This window comes from Vulpes lagopus, chromosome 1 (assembly GCF_018345385.1).
Source record: "Vulpes lagopus strain Blue_001 chromosome 1, ASM1834538v1, whole genome shotgun sequence".
Classification (NCBI taxonomy): Eukaryota; Metazoa; Chordata; class Mammalia; order Carnivora; family Canidae; genus Vulpes; species Vulpes lagopus.
Window position 1 is genome coordinate 165,596,725 of NC_054824.1, and position 18,912 is coordinate 165,615,636.

At 42.7% G+C, this 18,912-nt stretch overlaps 1 protein-coding gene across 1 annotated transcript in view; it reads left to right on the forward strand.

Annotated features, from left to right (window-relative positions):
• The first annotated feature begins 580 nt into the window (after positions 1-580).
• Positions 581-18,912, forward strand: part of SOAT1 (sterol O-acyltransferase 1) — an 83,583-nt gene continuing 65,251 nt past the window's right edge. Inside the window, exons 1-2 of the mRNA XM_041761455.1 lie at positions 581-775; positions 11,392-11,517. Coding sequence (XP_041617389.1) covers positions 11,400-11,517 — 118 coding nt within the window. The 5' untranslated portion in view covers positions 581-775; positions 11,392-11,399. The remainder of the gene's footprint in view (positions 776-11,391; positions 11,518-18,912) is intronic.

The following is an 18,912-nucleotide window of genomic DNA, read 5'->3' on the forward strand; positions in this document are numbered from 1 at the left end:
AATCTGATGAACTGTTGGATCTACGTCCTGAATCTCTCTGCACCATTATTTTTCCTTTGATTACGAAGCCTCCTTTTAGATTTCTTAATTGCCCCATCCTTTTGCTGTCTCCTTACCCAGTTCGCGTGCGCCGAAGGGCACAGGCAGGTGCAGCTTACGAAGCATTAGAGCATCCCACGACGCAGGCCGCTGCCTCGCGCCTCAGTTCTGTTCCTCAGAGGGTCCGTGCAAACGTCCGAGATCCAGGGCTCCGGGGGGCGGCTTCGGCGAGTCTCCGCAGGCGGCGCCACACACTAGCCGGGCCCGGGGCTGCCGCGCCGGGGCCGCGTCGGACTCGCAGGAAGTTTCCGTCTCCTCCCGCGCGCTCACGGGATCGCCGCCGGCGCACCACGGAAAGCGCGCGGCGGGGGCGAGCGGGTCGCCGCGCTCCGGGCGCCGGGGGCCAGGTGCGCGCTTGCCTCGCAGGGTCCCCGCGGGCCGGAAAGGGGCGGGGCGGCCGCGGGCGGTGGGCGGAGCCTGGCGGCGGCGCGGCCAATAAAGCCCCGAGCCGGCGCCGGCCGTGCGCGTGACGCTGCGTAGCGGGCTGCGAGGCCGGGGGCGGAGGGGCCGGCGAGCGCGGCGCTTTATCTTCGCCCGCGGCGGGGCCGGTGCGTCGCTGGCCTTGGGCGCCCGGCGAGCCTCCCGCCGCCCAGCGTCCCTCCCGCCGGCCGCGCCGTGAGCGCTCCCCGGCTTTGCCCTCGCTGCCGAGGCCCCCGCCGTCGCGCTCCGGCCCCAGGTAATGCCCGTGCGCCCCGAGCCCCTCCTCGCCGGCAGCCTGCGCCCTCCCGCCCCAGCCGGAGCGGAAGGGGAAAGAAGCGGACGCTGCCCCTCCGGCCCGGCCGGCCCGGCCGTGCCCTGGGTCGGGGGGAGGCCCCGCGAGTCCCGGGCGGTGACGGTGACGGTGACGGTGACGGGGAGGGGGAGGGCGGGAAAGTTAGCGCGGGGCGCCCTCGCCGCTGGCCGCCCTTTAAACCTCGGAGGTTTGGTCCGCGGCCCCGGATCCCGTGGCATCTCTCCGGCGGGTGCTTCCAGAAGTTCTAAATTACGAGACGTTTTCTTCTTTAAAAAGCGAAACCAAAGAATGCGCTCAGGCAATCGGGGATTGATTGAGGAACGACCGTGTGTGCGAAGGGGCAGGTAGCTGGCACCTGAAGACCTCGCTGTCCCCCTCTGGCTGGGCGCCGGAGCCTCGCATCGAGCTCCTATTTCATCTGCAAACATGATGGCTGTACTTTCCTGCCGCTGTTCCAGATTCCTAGCCGCTCGGTTTCTCTGATACGTGCATTTAGAAGTTATTTGTAACCGAGAAACGACTTTAAACGCTCTTTTTTTTTTCGTGTTTCTGTATAGATGAAGTTCACCGGTCACTTTCTAAGTCGCTGCCACCGTTGAAACTACTCTCCCCCCCCCCCCCCATACCTGCCTTTGACACAGAACTCAGCTTGAAGCGGGTCCCTCCCTGCCTCCCCCCCCCTTTATGTGGGTGATATCCACGAATGACTTGTTAGGGAAGTTTGTGTGTTGTCTAGAGGAGGGAATGGCTTCGGGGAGGAGCTCTGATACATTCAAGAGTAATCATTTTAAAACGCACGTGTCTCAGTGCCTCACTTGCTTAGAAACCTCAGACATTTCACATTCTTGGAGAATAAAGAGCCACTCTCCTTCATTTCATTTTGGGCCACTTTTCCTCCCGGGTCTCTAGGCTCAAACCACATTGGTTTTATTTTTTTGTTCTAAGAAAGGCTCTTTACTCACTCTCATGGTCTTAAGGGATTTCCTCCACCTCTAGTACACCATTCTCCCCTTTCCCCAAATCCAACACATGCCTCAAATATCACTTACGGAAACCCTTAAGTTAACCCTTAACTCTGTTAAGCCCTCCTAGAACTCTGTTTTCCCTAGCAGCAGTTTATCATCAGTTGTAATAAGTTTGTCACTTAGATGCTTTGTTTCTTTTGGCGTGGACATTTCATGAAGCTGGGCCAGTGCATCCTGCCTATGACTTGATTACCAGAGTCTGGCCTAGCACCTGGCACAGCAGAACACAGGAGCTGGAGAACAGAGGAAGGAACTTTTTTGAATGGAAAATGTTAACTAGGAAAGAGTGCCTGCCTGTTCCTTTTGGGAGGGAAATGGAAAAAGTTTTTAACAAAGGCCAGTTAACTTTTTTTTTTAATCACATAGGATAAATGATGATTATATTGACCATATAAATGTGAATGAGAATTTGAATTCTTTAGCTAATTGACTTAATGACTTAATGATATATAAGTGTTGTGGGGTTGTTCCTCCCTCCCTTTTTTCTTTTCTTTTCTTTCTTTTCTTTTCTTTTCTTTTCTTTTCTTTTCTTTTCTTTCTTTTCTTTCCTTTCCTTTCCTTTCCTTTTCTTTTCTTTTCTTCTTTTCTTTTCTTTTTTTCTTTTCTTTTTTTCTTTTCTTTTCTTCTCTCTTTCTCTTTCTCTTTCTCTTTCTTTCTCTTTCTCTCCAAGCGTGGGACTCGATCCTGGGACTCCAGGATCATGCCCTGAGCTGAAGGCAGATGCTCAACTATTGAGCCACCCAAGCAACCCTCTTTTTTTTTTTTTTTTTTTTAATGACCTTATGTATTTATTCATGAGAGAGACAGAGGCAGAGACAGGCAGAGGGAGAAGCAGGAGCCCGATGCAAGTTTGGATCCCCATACCACCCTCTGAGCCAAAGGCAGAAGCTCAACCTCTGAGTTCACTTAAGCATCCCCATAGAGTTGTTCTTGAGTACATCTTTGCTTGGAAGGGAGCGGGGAGAAACTTTATCTTTTGAATTGTAAGTTTATCTGCTGCTCTTCTTTGGGGACTTAGCAAAGTTGGTCACTGAGAGTAAGTTGGTTACTCGTTTTATAGAGTTCTGTTTTTATTTTATTTTTTAAAGATTTTATTTATTTATGAGAGACATAGAGAGGCAGAGACACAGGCAGAGGGAGAAGCAGGATCCATGCGGGGAGCCTGACATGGGACTGGATCCTGGGTCTCCAGGATCAGGCCTTGGGTTGAAGGTGATGCTAAACCACTGAGCCACTTGGGCTGCCCGAGTTATAGGTTCTTTTGAAAGCTTTTTAAATAGGAACACTGCAGGTAGGCTAAAGTTGACATTCTTCCAAACAGGGTTCATTTGTTTCTCAAGTCAATTTTTGTGTTGGTTTCTTAAGGCAAATTAGATACTATCACACTGAACATTACAAAACCAATGCACAGATTGGATTCTTAAGAAATAGTTGTCCGATCTGTATGTTGTACTTTAAAATAGCTCTCTGGTCTGCTTTTTGTCACCTTGAGTGTAAATATTTCCATTGCGACTTAGTGGCCATGTGACTTTGAACAGGCTTCATAGCGTTTCCAAATCTTTTGCTTCTTTTAAAATGCAAATATTAAATGAGATATGTGGTGCACCTGCCCTGCTGCCCAGCACCGTAAATGTTACTGGCTTAGTAAACATTAGTTCCTGATTCCTTTGTTGCTTTACCTCTTGAGAGACTAGTCTTATGATCACTGTTTTTACTTACTCAACTCATTTTGCAACCCAATCCAATATATTTCTTTGTCCTCCTTCCTGAACAAATTGTACAAATTTTAGCTATTAATGTCCCCAAATTGTGAAATACCCTAGGTCCCTCCCTCCTTTTTTAATTTCCTTTTTTTTTTTTTTGGTCTTACTTGAATTTTCCATGATATTGATCAGATTACTTTTGAGTCTTTTTTTTTTAAATATAGATTTTTATTTCTTTATTAGAGAGTGAGAGCATGAGTGGGGGGGCGGGGAATGAGAAGCAGGCTCCCCACTAAGCAGGGAGTCTGACTGGACCCTTGACAGACTGAACCAACCAGGCACTCTTCTTGAATCTTTTAACTGGATTTCTAACATTGCTTGCTCCTGGTCCTCCTCTAATCTCTCCTAGGCCTTGTTTTTTTTTTTTTTTTTTCCTCACTATTCTTTAAGTGCCTTGTAATATTGGGAAAATGACTTAACCTGTGAAATAGGAAAATAGTATCTCCTGCATAGGTAGTTGTGAGAATTGAATGAGCCATAGTAAGTACTAGGTAAATATTAGCTTTATTGTTTCCTATGGTCTCTCCCTGGGAGATTTCCTTCCTGTGTCTTGGTCTTAGCTGCTCCCACTCATGAATCCAGATCTTTGTCTCTAGTCCAGGCTTGTATGTTCACCTGTCTGCCTTTTCATCATTTGGCTGACCTACAGGCACATCATACTGAACTTACCTACTCCGTTCTCTTCTGTAGTTTCTTAGCTTAATGGCATACCCGTGACCTTAGTCAGCTGAGTTAGGAAACTCTGGATCTCTATTTCTGGATGCCTTCTGGCTGTAGCCACCTGGATATCATATCATAGGTATCACCTTGATGCTTGTACATTTATCTTATCTCTGATTTCTTTGTGAGATCATTTGTTTATTTAATAATCAAATAATCACATGGAAGGTGCCTCGGTGGCTCATTTGGTTAAGTATCTGCTTTCTGCTCAGGTCATGAGCCCAGGGTCCTGGAATAGGTCCCAAGTTGGGTTCCCTACTCATTGGGGAGCCTGCTTTTTCATCTGCCTCTTCCCCACCCCGCTCGTGCTCTCTTTTGTGCTCTCTCTTTCTCAAATAAAATGTTTAAGAAAAAAAATTGCATGGCATTTGAGGCTTATTTCTCACCTTTATCTTTTTTATGTGTTTGCTTATTGTTCTCTTTGACAGCCCCTCATCCTCTACATTGTCTTATTAAAAGACAAATATTAAGTCACTCTCTTTTTTTTATGTATATATTTAAAGTTTTTTTTTTAAAGATTTTATTTATTCATGAGAGAGAGGTAGAGACACAGAAGGAGAAGCAGGCTTCCCTCATAGAGCTTGATGTGGGACTCGATCCCAGGACCCCGGGATCATTCCCTGAGCCGAAGGCAGATGGTCAACCACTGAGCCGCCACCCAGGTGCCCCTGATTCCTACTTTTAAAGTTTTCTTTCTTTCCTGTCATCTAGAGTTATGCCTTTGGCAGTCACTGCCTTTTTCTGTTTGAAAATGCCAACAGGATTACCTACCTCATAGGGTTATTGTTAGGATTAAAGGAGGGAATGTACACAAATGTACACAAAGCTCTTATCAGAGAGTAGAGCAAATAGTTCCCAATAAAGGGAACTGGCTAACAATTCTTAATTTTTCTGATTATTTGGTGCTGTGTTAAAAAATAGAGCAGAAGGGAGAAAATGAAGACAGACCAGTTAGGTTACTACAGAGAGGGGACCACGGCTTAGACTCTGATAAATGTGGTGGGTGTGGTGAGAATACATCACAAGTGGGGATTTATTTTGAAGGCAGAGTAAAATAAAATGGACTTGCTGTTGGATGGGATAAGGGGAAGTAGAGAATTAAGGATGATTCCTAGGTTTTGTTTAAAATCTGGGCAGAGTGACTGCTAGTCCCATTGAGATGGATAGGACCGTGAGAAGAATGGCATTGGTGGAAACATTAGTAGTTCAGTTGCTGGAAACCAGAACTATGGACATGGTACAGTTGTTTGTTAACAGTAAGTTCTAGGGGAAGGAACATAAGAAAAGCTTGTTGGAGATGGGAAGTCAGGGAGCTGGGATGCCAGGGTATTGGATGGATCTTTGTACATGGATGTTGAAGTTAAAGAAACATGGAAAAGTTAGTGGTAGCGACCGAGGGGGAGTGAGATTCAGATGTTCCCTCATAATCTTATGATTTACATGATCAGAGGATTTGATCAAAATGAGGTGAGCCATTTTTTTTTTAAAGATTTATTTACGAGGTTGGGGGAGGACAGGGCGGAGGAGTAGAGGGAGAGAGAACCCCAAGTAGATTCTGCACTGACTGCAGAGTCCAATGCAGGGTTCGATTTCACAACTCTGAGATCCTGACCTTAGCTGAAACCAAGAATCAGACTCTTAACCAACTGTGCCACTCAGGTGCCCCAAGGTGAGCCATTTTTAGCCATTTGTCTTTCCTAATGTCTGTATGTATAATAATAATAAAACTTGTTAATATTTTCTTGGAAGCCAGGTGGTATTTGAATCGCATTTGAAAAAGTATATAAATATGGCCCTTTATTTACCCTCCTCTAGTACTTCATAAAAGCAAACCCTAGAATTTGAGGGATGATATGGCTTAATGTTTGACTGTCATTTATAGCATATGGGAAGTAGATATGTAGGTATCAGATTACTTGGTTAATTTTGCAATCTTGGTTGTAAATAATAATGGCACTTCCGTGTATATTGTCTTCTATTGTTACAGCTCGGTGTCATTGTATTTATCTCCATGTTCTAGATGAGGAAACAGATTCAGAAGGTTGGAGGATTTACTGAGGACATGGTGATGTGATCGAGCAGGGGTGTAAACTATCTCTTAGTGTTTGGTTAACCAATCCTGTGCCCTTGCAGTTCTCACTTCCTGCTAAATAGAGGAAATTGAGGCCAAAGAAGTTAGTATGGACTATGACACAAAGATTTTGTTGTGTAGAGTTAATATTTTCTTCTTTGGCTCACTTCTAAAATAAGTAGCTTTAAACTATGGCAGTGTAATTGTGCAGACTCAGTACTGGTGTTTTGGCTTTTGAAGTAAGCCTTTCTTGTCTAGACTGGGTTGTTGGCTCCTGGTCTCATAACCAAGAACTTTAATGATTTCATTATTCTCTTGCGTACCCAGGCTTAATTTTTTGTTTGTTTTTTTTTTCTTTCTTGTTAAATAGCATCTATTCATCAAACTTGTTTTATGAAGTATTTTTTTTCACCTTTTTTTTTTAAAGATTTTATTCATTTATTCATAGAGACAGAGAGAGAGAGAGAGAGAGAGGCAGAGACACAGGCAGAGGGAGAAGCAGGCATCATACAGAGAGCCCGACGTGGGACTCAATCCAGGGTCTCCAGGATCATGCCCTGGGCTGCAGGCAGCACTAAACCACTGCGCCACCGGGGCTGCCCTTTTTTTTCATCTTTTTAAAAGTAGGCTCCACGCCTAACATGAAGCTCAAGGTGGGGCCTGAACTCACAAATCTGAGATCAAGACCTGAGCTGAGACCAAGCGTCAAACGCTCAACTGAGCGAGCAACCCAGGCGCCCCGTTAATCAACGTAAAATAATCAACAAGATTTAGTCTCAGAGCCAAAAGTAACAGTGTTTTAGTCAGCCTGTACAAGTTGCTTTATGTGATAAAATGTATAATTATTTAAATTATTGAAATATTTGAAGTTTTTGCATACCCTTAGAAGTCTAGGGGACCCCTCCCCACCCCTGATTAAGAACACTTGTCATAGATCTTGTTGAGTAGGATGTATGTAGAAAGCCGTTAACAGTAAAGATGATGTTCATTGTCATCCTCCCAGCTTATGTTTGCCTCTTGATTCTCTATGTGAGAGAACTCTGTTAGAAAATTGGTTGTATTAATTGATAGGTCTGTACTAATGCATGCCTATCATGTTTCAGCTACTCCCCCACTAGATTTGAGGGTTTCAAAGAGAAAATATATTGTTCTTGTCTTGGGGAACCTCTGCTTCGTTTAAGAGGCAGACGGTGTTGCTGAGTGTAGTGGTGTAACGGGATGTACAGAGTGCAATGGGGCCGCAGAGGGGGATGACGTGAGAGATGATGCCCTATCAAACCTTAGCACAGGAAATCATTCAAGGTGTCTGGTGATTACAGCCTAGGCTATGGAATCCCTGGGTCTGGTTTTGGATCTTAGTTCTGCTGTTGGAGAACTGTATGATTCAGGGCAAGTTAAATTCCCTCTAAACTATATTTTTTTCACCTGTAAAATGAGGATAATACCTGTCTTCGTATGGTTGTAAAGATTGAAAACAAAGGACTTAGCAGTACAGTGTCTGGCAGGCACACAGTAACTGCTCATTAAGTCAAAGCTGTTATTACTGCTGTTTCTACTGCTGCTGTTCTGACCCTTTGAAGGCTGAGTAGGGTTAGCTATATAAGGGGCAGGGGAGAAAGAGCTTTCTAGAGACAGGAAGGAATATTTGGGAAGACATGGTAACCAAAGACAGTATTGGGGAATGAAATAACATATTTGCTTTACAGATTATATTGAAATAAAATACACATAAAGCACATAAACATGCACAAGTATAGTCGCCATCACATCCGCTTAGATGCAAAAAGTACAGTCCTTACTTTTTAATTGCCAGTTACCCTCTGTACAGTTCCTTTTTTGAAACATCTTGGTTCTTTTTGCTTCTTTTATGTTGCTTTCTTCCCTGGTCTCTACTTGCTGATGTCTTACTTGGAGAGCATCCCCTAGTTTTTTTTTTTTTTTTTTTTAAGATTTTATTTATGTATTCGTGAGAGACACAGAGAGGCAGAGACAGACATAGGCAGAGGGAGAAGGAGGCACCCCACAGGAAGAGCCTGATGAGGAACTCAATCCTGGGACCGGGATCCCACCCTGAGCCAAAGACAGATGCTCAGCCACTGTTCGACTCAGGTGTCCTCCTCTTACTTAGCTTTTCTGTTGGAGAGTTAAATGCTCTTCTGACTTCCTCTGTCACTGTTACACAAAGCACTTTTATCAGTTGCCCTGACCTCTTTCCTAGGTTCCTCTGAATTGAATCTTATTGGTCTTCTAACATTTTGACTTGAGGTATTCATTTGCTGTTCCATAATAAGGTTCATTTGTTTGATTTCTGAAAAAATTAGAAGGGAAATGATCTAGATTACTCACATTGTTTTGTTTTGTTTTTTTTTTTTTAAAGATTTATTTATTTATTTATGATAGACATAGAGAGAGAGAGGCAGAGACACAGGCAGAGGGAGAAGCAGGCTCCATGTTGGGAGCCCGATGCGGGACTCGATCCTGGGACTCCAGGATCACGCCCTGGGCCAAAGGCAGGTGCCAAACCGCTGAGCCACCCAGGGATTCCCTATTACTCATATTGTTACATTGCTAAGCAGTGATACTTAAGGAAATAATCAAATGCACCGTGTACTACATTTCATACTAGGAAGGACATTTTAACACAAAAATTTAGAAAGCCCATAATAATAGAATTGAAAAATACGTAGCTTTAAAAATAATGTAGTGAGTACTTCATTATTTTTCTTTTTGCTTCAGACTAATGAAAACATAATAAAACACAGCTTTGGAGTAAACCTTGTACTGTGTTCATATCAATCTGCCAAAAATTTGACTGTGATCATATTTTTCCATGCTTAGAATGGCTCACCACTGCCTAACTGAAAAAAAGTCCTCCTTTCTTAGGCCTTTTCAGTTTAACTCTAGCTCTCCTTTCTAGTCTTTTCCCTCATCACATTTCTGTTACCAACTTAAAAAAAAAAAAATTAAGAGAGTTAATGGTGTTTGTGGTTTGGATCTAGCCCAAGTTCAAATCTGGCCCTGTGTGGTCTTGGGCAAGTTACTGTCAAGAGAAGAAAAGTAGCCCTTGGCATCCCAGAGCTGTGCTGGTATCAGCTAGGCCTTGATGTTGCCATGAGCTAGCCTGGCACTTAGCCTCTGGGTCGTCTTGGTGTTCTTGCCTTGAACACAAACAATTTCACTGAGTATCAGTGTCAAGACCTGATGGATCAAGACCAAAACAGGAACATGCCGTACTCATGTCTTGACCTAGACAAAACGTGAACATGGTCCAAGTCATAAAATCTCCAATACCCCTCCCTACAGGCTATAATGTGAATGACTGTTGCTGTTCTATTGGTTACAGCTTCAGCCTCCCTATAGAGATTTGTTGATCTACCCAGTCATAGAATTGTTCCTACTTTCTGACTGCACTCAGGCACTCAGTGAACCTCTGCTTCTCTGGACTCTCCCAAAAACCCACCTAGCCAATTCCCAAATCCTGAATAAGTCCTTTCTGATATTCTGAAATTCCCATTGTTTCCCTTGGCATGTGATCTAATAAACTGAACTTGTTCAGCTGTAGGTATGTTCCTGGTGTGTGGGCAGAGGGCATTGACAGTAAGTTGTTTGAGCCTTGATTTTTTTTTTTTTTAACATGTGAACTGTGACTAATAACCTCTTTTTTGCAGTTATAATGATTAGGTGAGAAAACTTAAAGCACCCAAGAGAGTCCTTGAGTTTTTAGCTACTCAAAAAAAGCTTGTTTTCCTATTCTCTAGTAAAGTAGTCGGATCATTCCCCCCTCCCCCCTTGGGCTTGGAAGGACCTTGTTTTAATGTGTTCTCATCTGTGGGTGCTCTGTTCTCATCATTCAGGACTCCAAATACCTTCTTTTCTGTGATCCTTTACGTCTCTCCATGATCTCTTCTGTTTCCAAACTTCAGGTATCTTTTTTACCATTGACTTGACTGTTAATTGTACTCTACTTTGTGACATCTTTGTACTTATCTTTTGTTATCTAGTTCTTTTTTAAAGATTTATTTATTAGAGAGTATGCATGAGTAGCAGAGGGAGAGTGAGTCTCCAGCTGACTCTGTACTGATCATGGAGCCCCATGTGGGGCTTGATCTCTTGGATCTGAGATCATGACCTGAGCTCAAACCAAGAGTCATATGCTCAACCGACAGCACCACCCAGGCGCCCCTTGTTATAGAATTCTTTTTTTTTTTGTTATATAATTCTTAATTTTTCATATACTTATGTCTTGTTCAACTAAACTGTTCTTTAAGAATGGGGCCTTTGTTTAGATAAGGACCATAGAAACCAGGTATTTTATAACGAATAATTTCTTTGAATTTGTTATAGTATGTTGTACTCAGAAAATGCTTAAATATGATTAAGGTAAAACAAAAGGAAGAAAATGTAATTTTTCACCTCAAATACGGTGATAGTGTGACATTTGCCTAAGTCATATCTGCAAAGTGAAGGGGAGCAAAATATGCTACCCCAAAATGTGCCACTTTGTCATATTGATTATTTTGAATCAAAGTTACTTAAGAACATCCAGTGCAAGGAGGACGCTCTGAGCCTCCTTTGTCTTCCTGAAAACAGGAAGAAAATCTCCCAGGTGAAATATACCCTCCTTAGCAGGAGGGTGGAAGACATCCCCTGTCATCAGACGTAAGGAATTTCAGGCTAAGAAGGCTGTTTAACAAGTCTTATGACTACTTCAGTAATTGACTACCCCAAGTCTAAACCCCTTTATCTTAGCAGGTCTTCACACATATATTGTTTCTTTGTCTAAAAAGATATAGCATTGCCTGCTTTGGTCACTTCTTTGAGTCCCATTATTTTTATGGTCTCTCTTACGAAATTAAATGTGTTTTTTCTCCTTTTAATCTGTCTTATGTCAGTATGATTACCAGATCAACGCAGAAACCTAGAAGGGAAGAAGGGAAAAGTTTCATCTCCAACAAAAGCTTTTCATGTCTTCCTTCCTAGACAGTACAATGGTGGGCGAAGAGAAGACGTCTCTAAGAAAACGGCTGTCAAAGTCCAGGGAAGATTCTGAGGAAAAGGAAGACCAGAGAAGCCCTTCAAAGGAGTCCCTAGAGACACCTAGCAATGGTGAGGCTTTTAATTTTTTTTCCAGCTATTTAAGTTTTATTAACCTTACTCAGTAAATATGTACGATGTGAAGTTATTTTTATAGTGAAGATTGCTGAAGATACTGCAGAAGACATGCTTCACTACCATTGACATGCTCCACTACCATTGACCTTGCTGGCAGGGGATGACTTCTTATCTACTGCCTTGATAACTCCAAGGACCACCATTTGTCTCATGTCCCGCACAGCGAAACGGCCTAGAGAAGGTCTCCACACACATGGCCTTGCTGGGGATCGTGTACACAGTGGCCATATCACCAGGCTCCAGGGCTTTGGCTCGTCCTCCAGCCTCTTGCCTGAGAGCTGATCAGTCTTTTCCCCACAGTTTAGGAGATGTGAGCCTTAGGGCAGTCCTGCGCTCGGGCATGCCAGCATCTATCTGCCTGGGCTGCTTTAAGACTGTCACCTGTGCCATGGCGCTGCCTCCATGGGAACAATCATTCTTGCTGTCTCCGGCCACATCTGCACAAGGCACATCCTTCACGACGCATACTTCCCGCTGAAGTCCACATTGTCACCAGCAGGGCCTCTGACAGGCCTCGTGGTGCACCTTCACAGACCTGACCTCGGGTGAGGTTGGTGGGGACAGAGGTGACCACCCTCCCAGGTTTCAGGAAGCCAATTCCACCTGGCCTCTAGGCACACTGCCAGTACCTCTGATCTTGTACACACCTTGTTGACTGGATGGGAGAGTACAGAGACTTCAGCAGAGTCACCCCAGTGACGTTTCATTTGTCCTCCTGACCATCCAGCCAGGGCACATTGTTGCTGTACTGGCCTGAACTGGGCACAGAGGCTCCAGTGGTCAGGTTGTAGCCAGGCTTCCTGAGGTGGGCGCTCACTTCCTAATGATCTGGAAGTGCATGGCGCTGTCTGTAGGCCTGGCAAAGCCCCTCTCATTGGCAGCCATCATGAGCCTCAAGCTTCTTCAGGCCCCATGTCTAGGCTCTAGTGTGTGCTCAAGGGTCTGCCTTTCTTGAAGCTGACTGTTTTGAACTTGAACATGCTGCTGCCATGATGAGCACAGCGCACTTGGCCTTGGATGTCCAGTAATCACATTCTTGATGAAGTCCCCAGGGCCTGGAACATTGGTGGTGGTGACAGAATGTTTGCTAGTCTCAGACCGTCGGAGGGACATGTGAGTGGTGATGCTGTACTCTCCCTCCACCTTCAGCTTGTCCAGCACCTGGGTATATTTGAAGGAGCTCTTGCTCAAAGCTACTGCTTCCTCCTTGAACTTCTCAGTTTTTTAAATCCGTGCCTCCATGCTTATAGAAGAGCTAGATGCCTGGTGGTGGTGGACTTGCCGGAGTCTGTGTGGTTAATGATGAAAGGCAAAGACATTGAATAGGGGTGTTTGCCCGTGGTGATAAGTTCATTAGTCAGTGCTCTGAAGGAAAAGAAGCAAACTTGATTCAGAGATCAGCAAGAGCTACCACAGCTGTGAGAGAGACTTAATTTTTTTGAAGTAAGTGAATAAAATAAATTCAGTGTTTTAGAACAGGGATTGCCATCTCTTTAGCTCTCTGTATTATAAGTGGGTATGCTGGTAAGTGTGAAGGTCCAGAGGAAAGATAAATTGACAAAGAGAATAGAAAAGAACATTTTGATTTAAACACCAGTCACAGCCACACTATGCTGGTGACACTGGTGTGTAAATTGTTGCAGATGTCACAGAGGTAAGCTTTATTGATGTAAGTGGAATTTGCAGTGACTAAGATTTATGTTACATAGAGTTTCCTATGTCCGGTAATAAATAAATTAGAAAATAAGCCCTTTCTTGTTAATTAATTCCATGAACATTTTTTGGGTATCTACTGTGTTTTAGACGCCATTCATCCATTTATTCCTTGAATCACCTAACCTGTCAATAATTACTGGTGCCCTGCTAGGGGCTGGCGCCATTCCAGTGACCAGTACTGTATGTTTGCCCTCATGGAGTTCCACGTTAGGTGAGTGAGAACCCCTCCCCCAATTAACATAATGAGATTATTATAAATAAGTGCTACTAATTACTCTTCAAAGAGGTAATGAGTATAATGAGAGTAATTAGCAGGTACCTAACTTAGTTCAGCACAGGGTTGTAAATCTTGGGGGGGAAGAGAGATTAGGAAGTTTTATTAGTTCTTCTATCCAAGTTTGCTTAACACACAAATACAAAGAGTATGACACAGTGCTTATTGTTAAGGTCAAGGCTTATGCTTAAGATTGATAGATCTGTAAACACAGCTCCAACTGATGTCATCTGTTGCATCAGCCTATTTATTTTTGCAATGACATTTGTATAGGTCTGATTTCAAGGAGGATTTGAGATTTAAGCCTTGTTTGGTTAACAAATAGGGATATCAGACAGGTTGTCTTTGGCATTGTGAAACTTCTTTCATAATGAAAAGTTCTTTTGCTCTTCCTACTTAAGTCTAATTGTAAATACAGCAGCTGGATCCCACCAGGAATATACATGTTGCTGCTTACATTTGCATGATGAAGTTTATTGATTGTTAGGCTCTTCATTAGCTATTTATGATATATTTATATTGCATATGGCTAGTTTTAATGTGATATAAAAAGTGAAATTTGTGCACAAGGATGAGTCAGCATCGAGTAGTAACCTTTCCCTTCTATGATTCTGGGATGGTTGGTAATCCATGTTGTCTGCCTTGGAGACAGAAAAATCACTTTATTGAAAGAAAATATGATTTTTCTCTTAATGTTCCAATTTGTAAAAAGCTTTTAAATTACTCCTAATTTTTACATATTTTCAGTGCCTCTTATTATCTTAATTCATTAAGTTTTAACATTCCAAGTTCTTTTTTTGTTTTTTTAAAGATTTTATTTATTCATGAGAGACACACAGAGGCATAGGCAGAGGGAGAAGCCCTGCAGGGAGCCTGATGTGGGACTGGATCCCAGGACCCTGGGATCACCTGAGCCAAAGGCAGATGCTCAACCACTGAGCCACCCAGGTGCCCCTAAACATTCCAAGTTCTTTTTTTTTTTTTTTTTTTAACATTCCAAGTTCTTTTTTTTTTTTTTACTTTTTTTAAAATTTTTATTTATTTATGATAGTCAGAGAGAGAAAGAGAGAGAGAGGGGCAAACACACAGGCAGAGGGAGAAGCAGGCTCCATGCACCGGGAGCCCGACATGGGACTCGATCCCGGGTCTCCAGGATCGCGCCCTGGGCCAAAGGCAGGCGCTAAACTGCTGCGCCACCCAGGGATCCCCAACATTCCAAGTTCTAATGCACATATTAAATCGAATTGTTGGGACGTGTGGGTGGCTCAGTGGTTGAGCATCTGCCTTTGGCTCAGGTTGTGATCCCAGGGTCCTGGGATTGTGTCCCGTATCAGGCTCCCTGCCAGGAACTTGCTTCTCCCTCTGCCTGTGTCTCTGCCTCTCTCTGTGTCTTTCATAAATAAATAAATAGAATCTATAAAAAAAATTGTTTAGCTTAAAGCCAGAAGCATGACCTCCTTGGTTGTAAGGCTGATCTGAAAATAGAATGTGTTTCTCCACTTGTTTTGACTTTGTTCACTTTGGGGAATAAGCAGATGGGTAAAATGTGGCCTCTGAAAGCAAGCCATGCCAATCAGTATGTATGGCCCACTAACCAGGACTGAGGTCATCAGCACCAGCTGGGAACTTGTTAGAAATGCCTCACCTCACCTTTACTGAGGATGATTTTATTTTAAAAAGCTTTGTAGGTGATATGTAGGTTCAAGTTTGAGGTACAATCTTAGAGGGACAGTTCTCAGTTGGTGTGTACATTGGAATACTCCAGAAGAATGGAACCAGTAAGATATATATATATAGATACATAGATAGATTTATTATGAGATATTGGCTCAGATGGAGGCTGAAGTCCCACAATCTTCCATCTACAGGTGGGAGTCCATCTACGGAAGCCAGTGTGTAGTTCAGTCCAAATCTGTAGTCTTCAGAGGCCTGCTAACCAGGGACCAATGGCATAGTATAGGTCTCACTCTGGGGCCTAAGAATCCAGGAAGGAGATGAGTGTCCCATTTTAATCAAGAGTACAAATATGCCCTTCTGCCTCTTTTTCTCCTCAGGCCCTCCAGCACTGGGGAGGGTGATCTTCTTTACTCAGTCTGATTCAAATGCTTATCTCTTCTGGAAACACCCTTACACCTAGAAATTATGTTTTATCAGCTATCTGGGCATTCCTTAGCCCAGTCAGGTTGATACAAAATTAACTTGTAGAATGAAAAGAAATCACTCAACAAACAGAAACAGCTTATTGAACCCCATCCTGGACCTATTCAATCAGAATCTCAGGGGAAGGGTCCCAGGAATGTTAAGTTTGAAAAAGTTTGCTGGATAATATTGACTGGCATCGCCAGTTGAAACACTGTTATCAAGAGCTCATATCTAACTGTCTTGTGATGTGTCATTTGACATAGCTTTAAGGATTTTTTCATTACACTCGTGTAATTCTTGAATTCTTTTTTTTTTTTTTTTTAAGATTTTAAAAATTTATTCATGAAAGACACAAGAGAGAGAGGCAGAAGGAGAGGAAGAGGGAGAAGCAGGCTCCATGCAGGGAGCCTGACATGGGACTCGATCCCAGGTCTCCAGGATCATACCCTGGGCTGAAGGTGGTGCTAAACCGCTGAGCCACTTGGGCTGCCCTAATTCTTGAATTCTTATTCTGTGTTTCTTCATTCTAGTGAGCTGTCAATGTGATGATTTTATGTCCTAATTTGCTCAAGTTTAGTCTCACAGGTTACCTGTGTCCAACCTAATTCTTTCTAGTGGAGGTGTACCAGTTTGTTAAAGTGTCACCTGACTTTTGGGTTATTGAATTAATAGTGACCATCACAGTGACTGTAGTATTCACATTTTCACAAAAGTATCTTTACCCAGTGCCTAGTAAGTGAAATTATTAATTAGCTTTCTTGATTTTGTGGCATTTGTTTGAAACACCAGTTCTGAAGATAACTTCTTGTCTAAATTGAAAAAATGTTACCATTACCTGATTTTAAAAGTAATACATACTTATCTAAAGTTTTTATTTTGCCATCTTGTACCTGCAGTTAAATGTGTTCAGTTCAAAATATACAGAAAAGAATAAGCAAGCAGAAGTGACTCAAAATTCTGTCATGGAAAAATGGGTGTATATTGTCCAGACATACATATTTCATTCCCATGAATTATTAACATTTTACACAGATAGAATAGTTTATAGGTTGTTAAGTAACTGGGATCTCAAGAACCCCAGGGTAGATTTCTTTCCATTGTCAAGTAGTAGATGAGTGGCTACAAAGTATTTTATTCTGTATGCATCATATTGTTTCCCTGATGAATTTATTTTTCTGGTATAAAGAAATGGTATTGGACATTTTTACATATTCCAAAGATGCCTAAAGAAGAACTGCAGGGTCAAAGTTATTATTTTAAGAAAAATATTTTGATATATTGTCCTGGATTGCAGCATTTACCTTATACTATGTAAACTTATCCTTTTTTATTTTTGTTGTTACTATGTTTAAATTTAAAAAATCTTATATCTCCGGACACCTGGGTGGCTCAGCAAGTGAGTCTCTGCCTTTGGCTCAGGGCATGATCCCAGGATCTGGAATCAAGTACCACATTGGGCTCCCTGTGGAGAGCCTGCTTCTCCCTCTGCCTGTGTCTTTGCCTCTCTCTCTCTCTGTGTGTGTGTGTCTCTCATGAATAAATAAAGAAATCTTTAAAAAAATCTTATTTCTCAAAAAAAAAAATTATTTCTCCCTTACTACCTCTTTTCATGACTGTATACCTGGTTTTTTTCTTCTGATTTGCATTTCTTCTAATATTCTGATATTACAAGAACTAATAGAATAGTTCACTTCTAGGAGAAGTACATGGAAATGATGGCCCTGTATAACTTAAGAGGAAAAGCTAACACTTAGAGCCTTATCTAGACCCTGAATTAGCTCTGCCATTTACCAATTCTGTCTTTTTTTAAGATTTATTTATTTGAGGGAGAGAGAGTGAGCATGTACAAGAGAGGAGGGAGGGGCAGAGGAGGAGCTTGGTGCAGGGCTTGATCTCACAATCCTGAGATCATGACCTGAGCTGAAACCAAGAGTCAAATGCTCAACCAAGAGCCACCCAGGAGCCACACCAGTTCTGTTCTTTTTGCTGAATGTACAAACATGATTGAGTAGAGCTTGGTCTAGGTTTTTTCTTTTTCTCCTCCTTGTTTTTATCTCCTTTTTCCACCCATCCTTCATATGCCTCATGGCCCTTTCTTCTCTTCCTTTTTTCCTTTTTAGTCCTCCAAGTTTTTTATTGATGTAGTTTCCTACCATTTTATGGTTATTTCTACCAGCATACCATTTTATGGTTATTAGAGTTCCAGCTTCTCCACATCCTCACCAATACTTACTGTCTTTTGATGACAATATCCTAGTGGGTGGTTTTGAATTGTATTTACCTGAGGTCTAATGATATTGAATGTCTTTTCATATGCTTACTGGCTATTTGCACTTTTTTTTTTAAGTTTTTATTTATTCATGAGAGACACACAGATAGAGAGAGACAGAGACACAGGCAGAAGGAGAAGCTGGCTCCCCGCAAGGAGCCTGATGTGGAACTCAATCCTGGATCCTGGGATCATGCCCTGAGACAAAGGCAGATGCTCAAATGCTGAGCCTCCAGGTGTCTCTCTCTCTCTCTCTCTCTCTCTCTTTTTTTTTTAGAAATATCTGTTCATATCCCTTGCCCATTTTTTAATTTGGCCTTTTATTACAGAGTTGTAAGAGTTACCCAGAATAAAAAACTGGATTCTGGATACTAGACCCTTATCAGATACGTGATTTGCAAATAATTTCTCCAATTTTGGGAGTTGTCTTTTCACTTTCTTGATGATATCCTCTCCAGTATAAAGTTTAAAAATGTTGATGAATCTGGGATGCCTGGATGGCTCAGTCGGTTGGGTGTCCAACTCTTGATTTCAGCACAGGTCATGACCTCTAGGTTGTGAGATCAGGCCGTGCATCGTCCTTGGTGCTGGGTGTGCAGTCTGCTTGAGATTCTCTCTCCTTCTCCCTTTGCCCCTCTCCTCCTCTCCACTCTCCCTCTCTAAATAAATAAATAAATAAATAAATAAATAAATAAATAAAATCTTAAAAGTTGAATCCAATTAATTTATTTTAAAGATTTTATTTATTCATGAGAGACAGAGAGAGAGAGAGAGAGAGAGAGGCAGAGGCACAGGCAGAGGGAGAAGTAGGCTCCTTGCAGGGAGCCCGATTTGGGACTCAATCCTGGTACTCCAGGATCATGCCCTGGGCTGAAGGCAGGCGCCAAACCACTCAGCCACCCAGGGATCCCCCAATTTATTTTTTTCT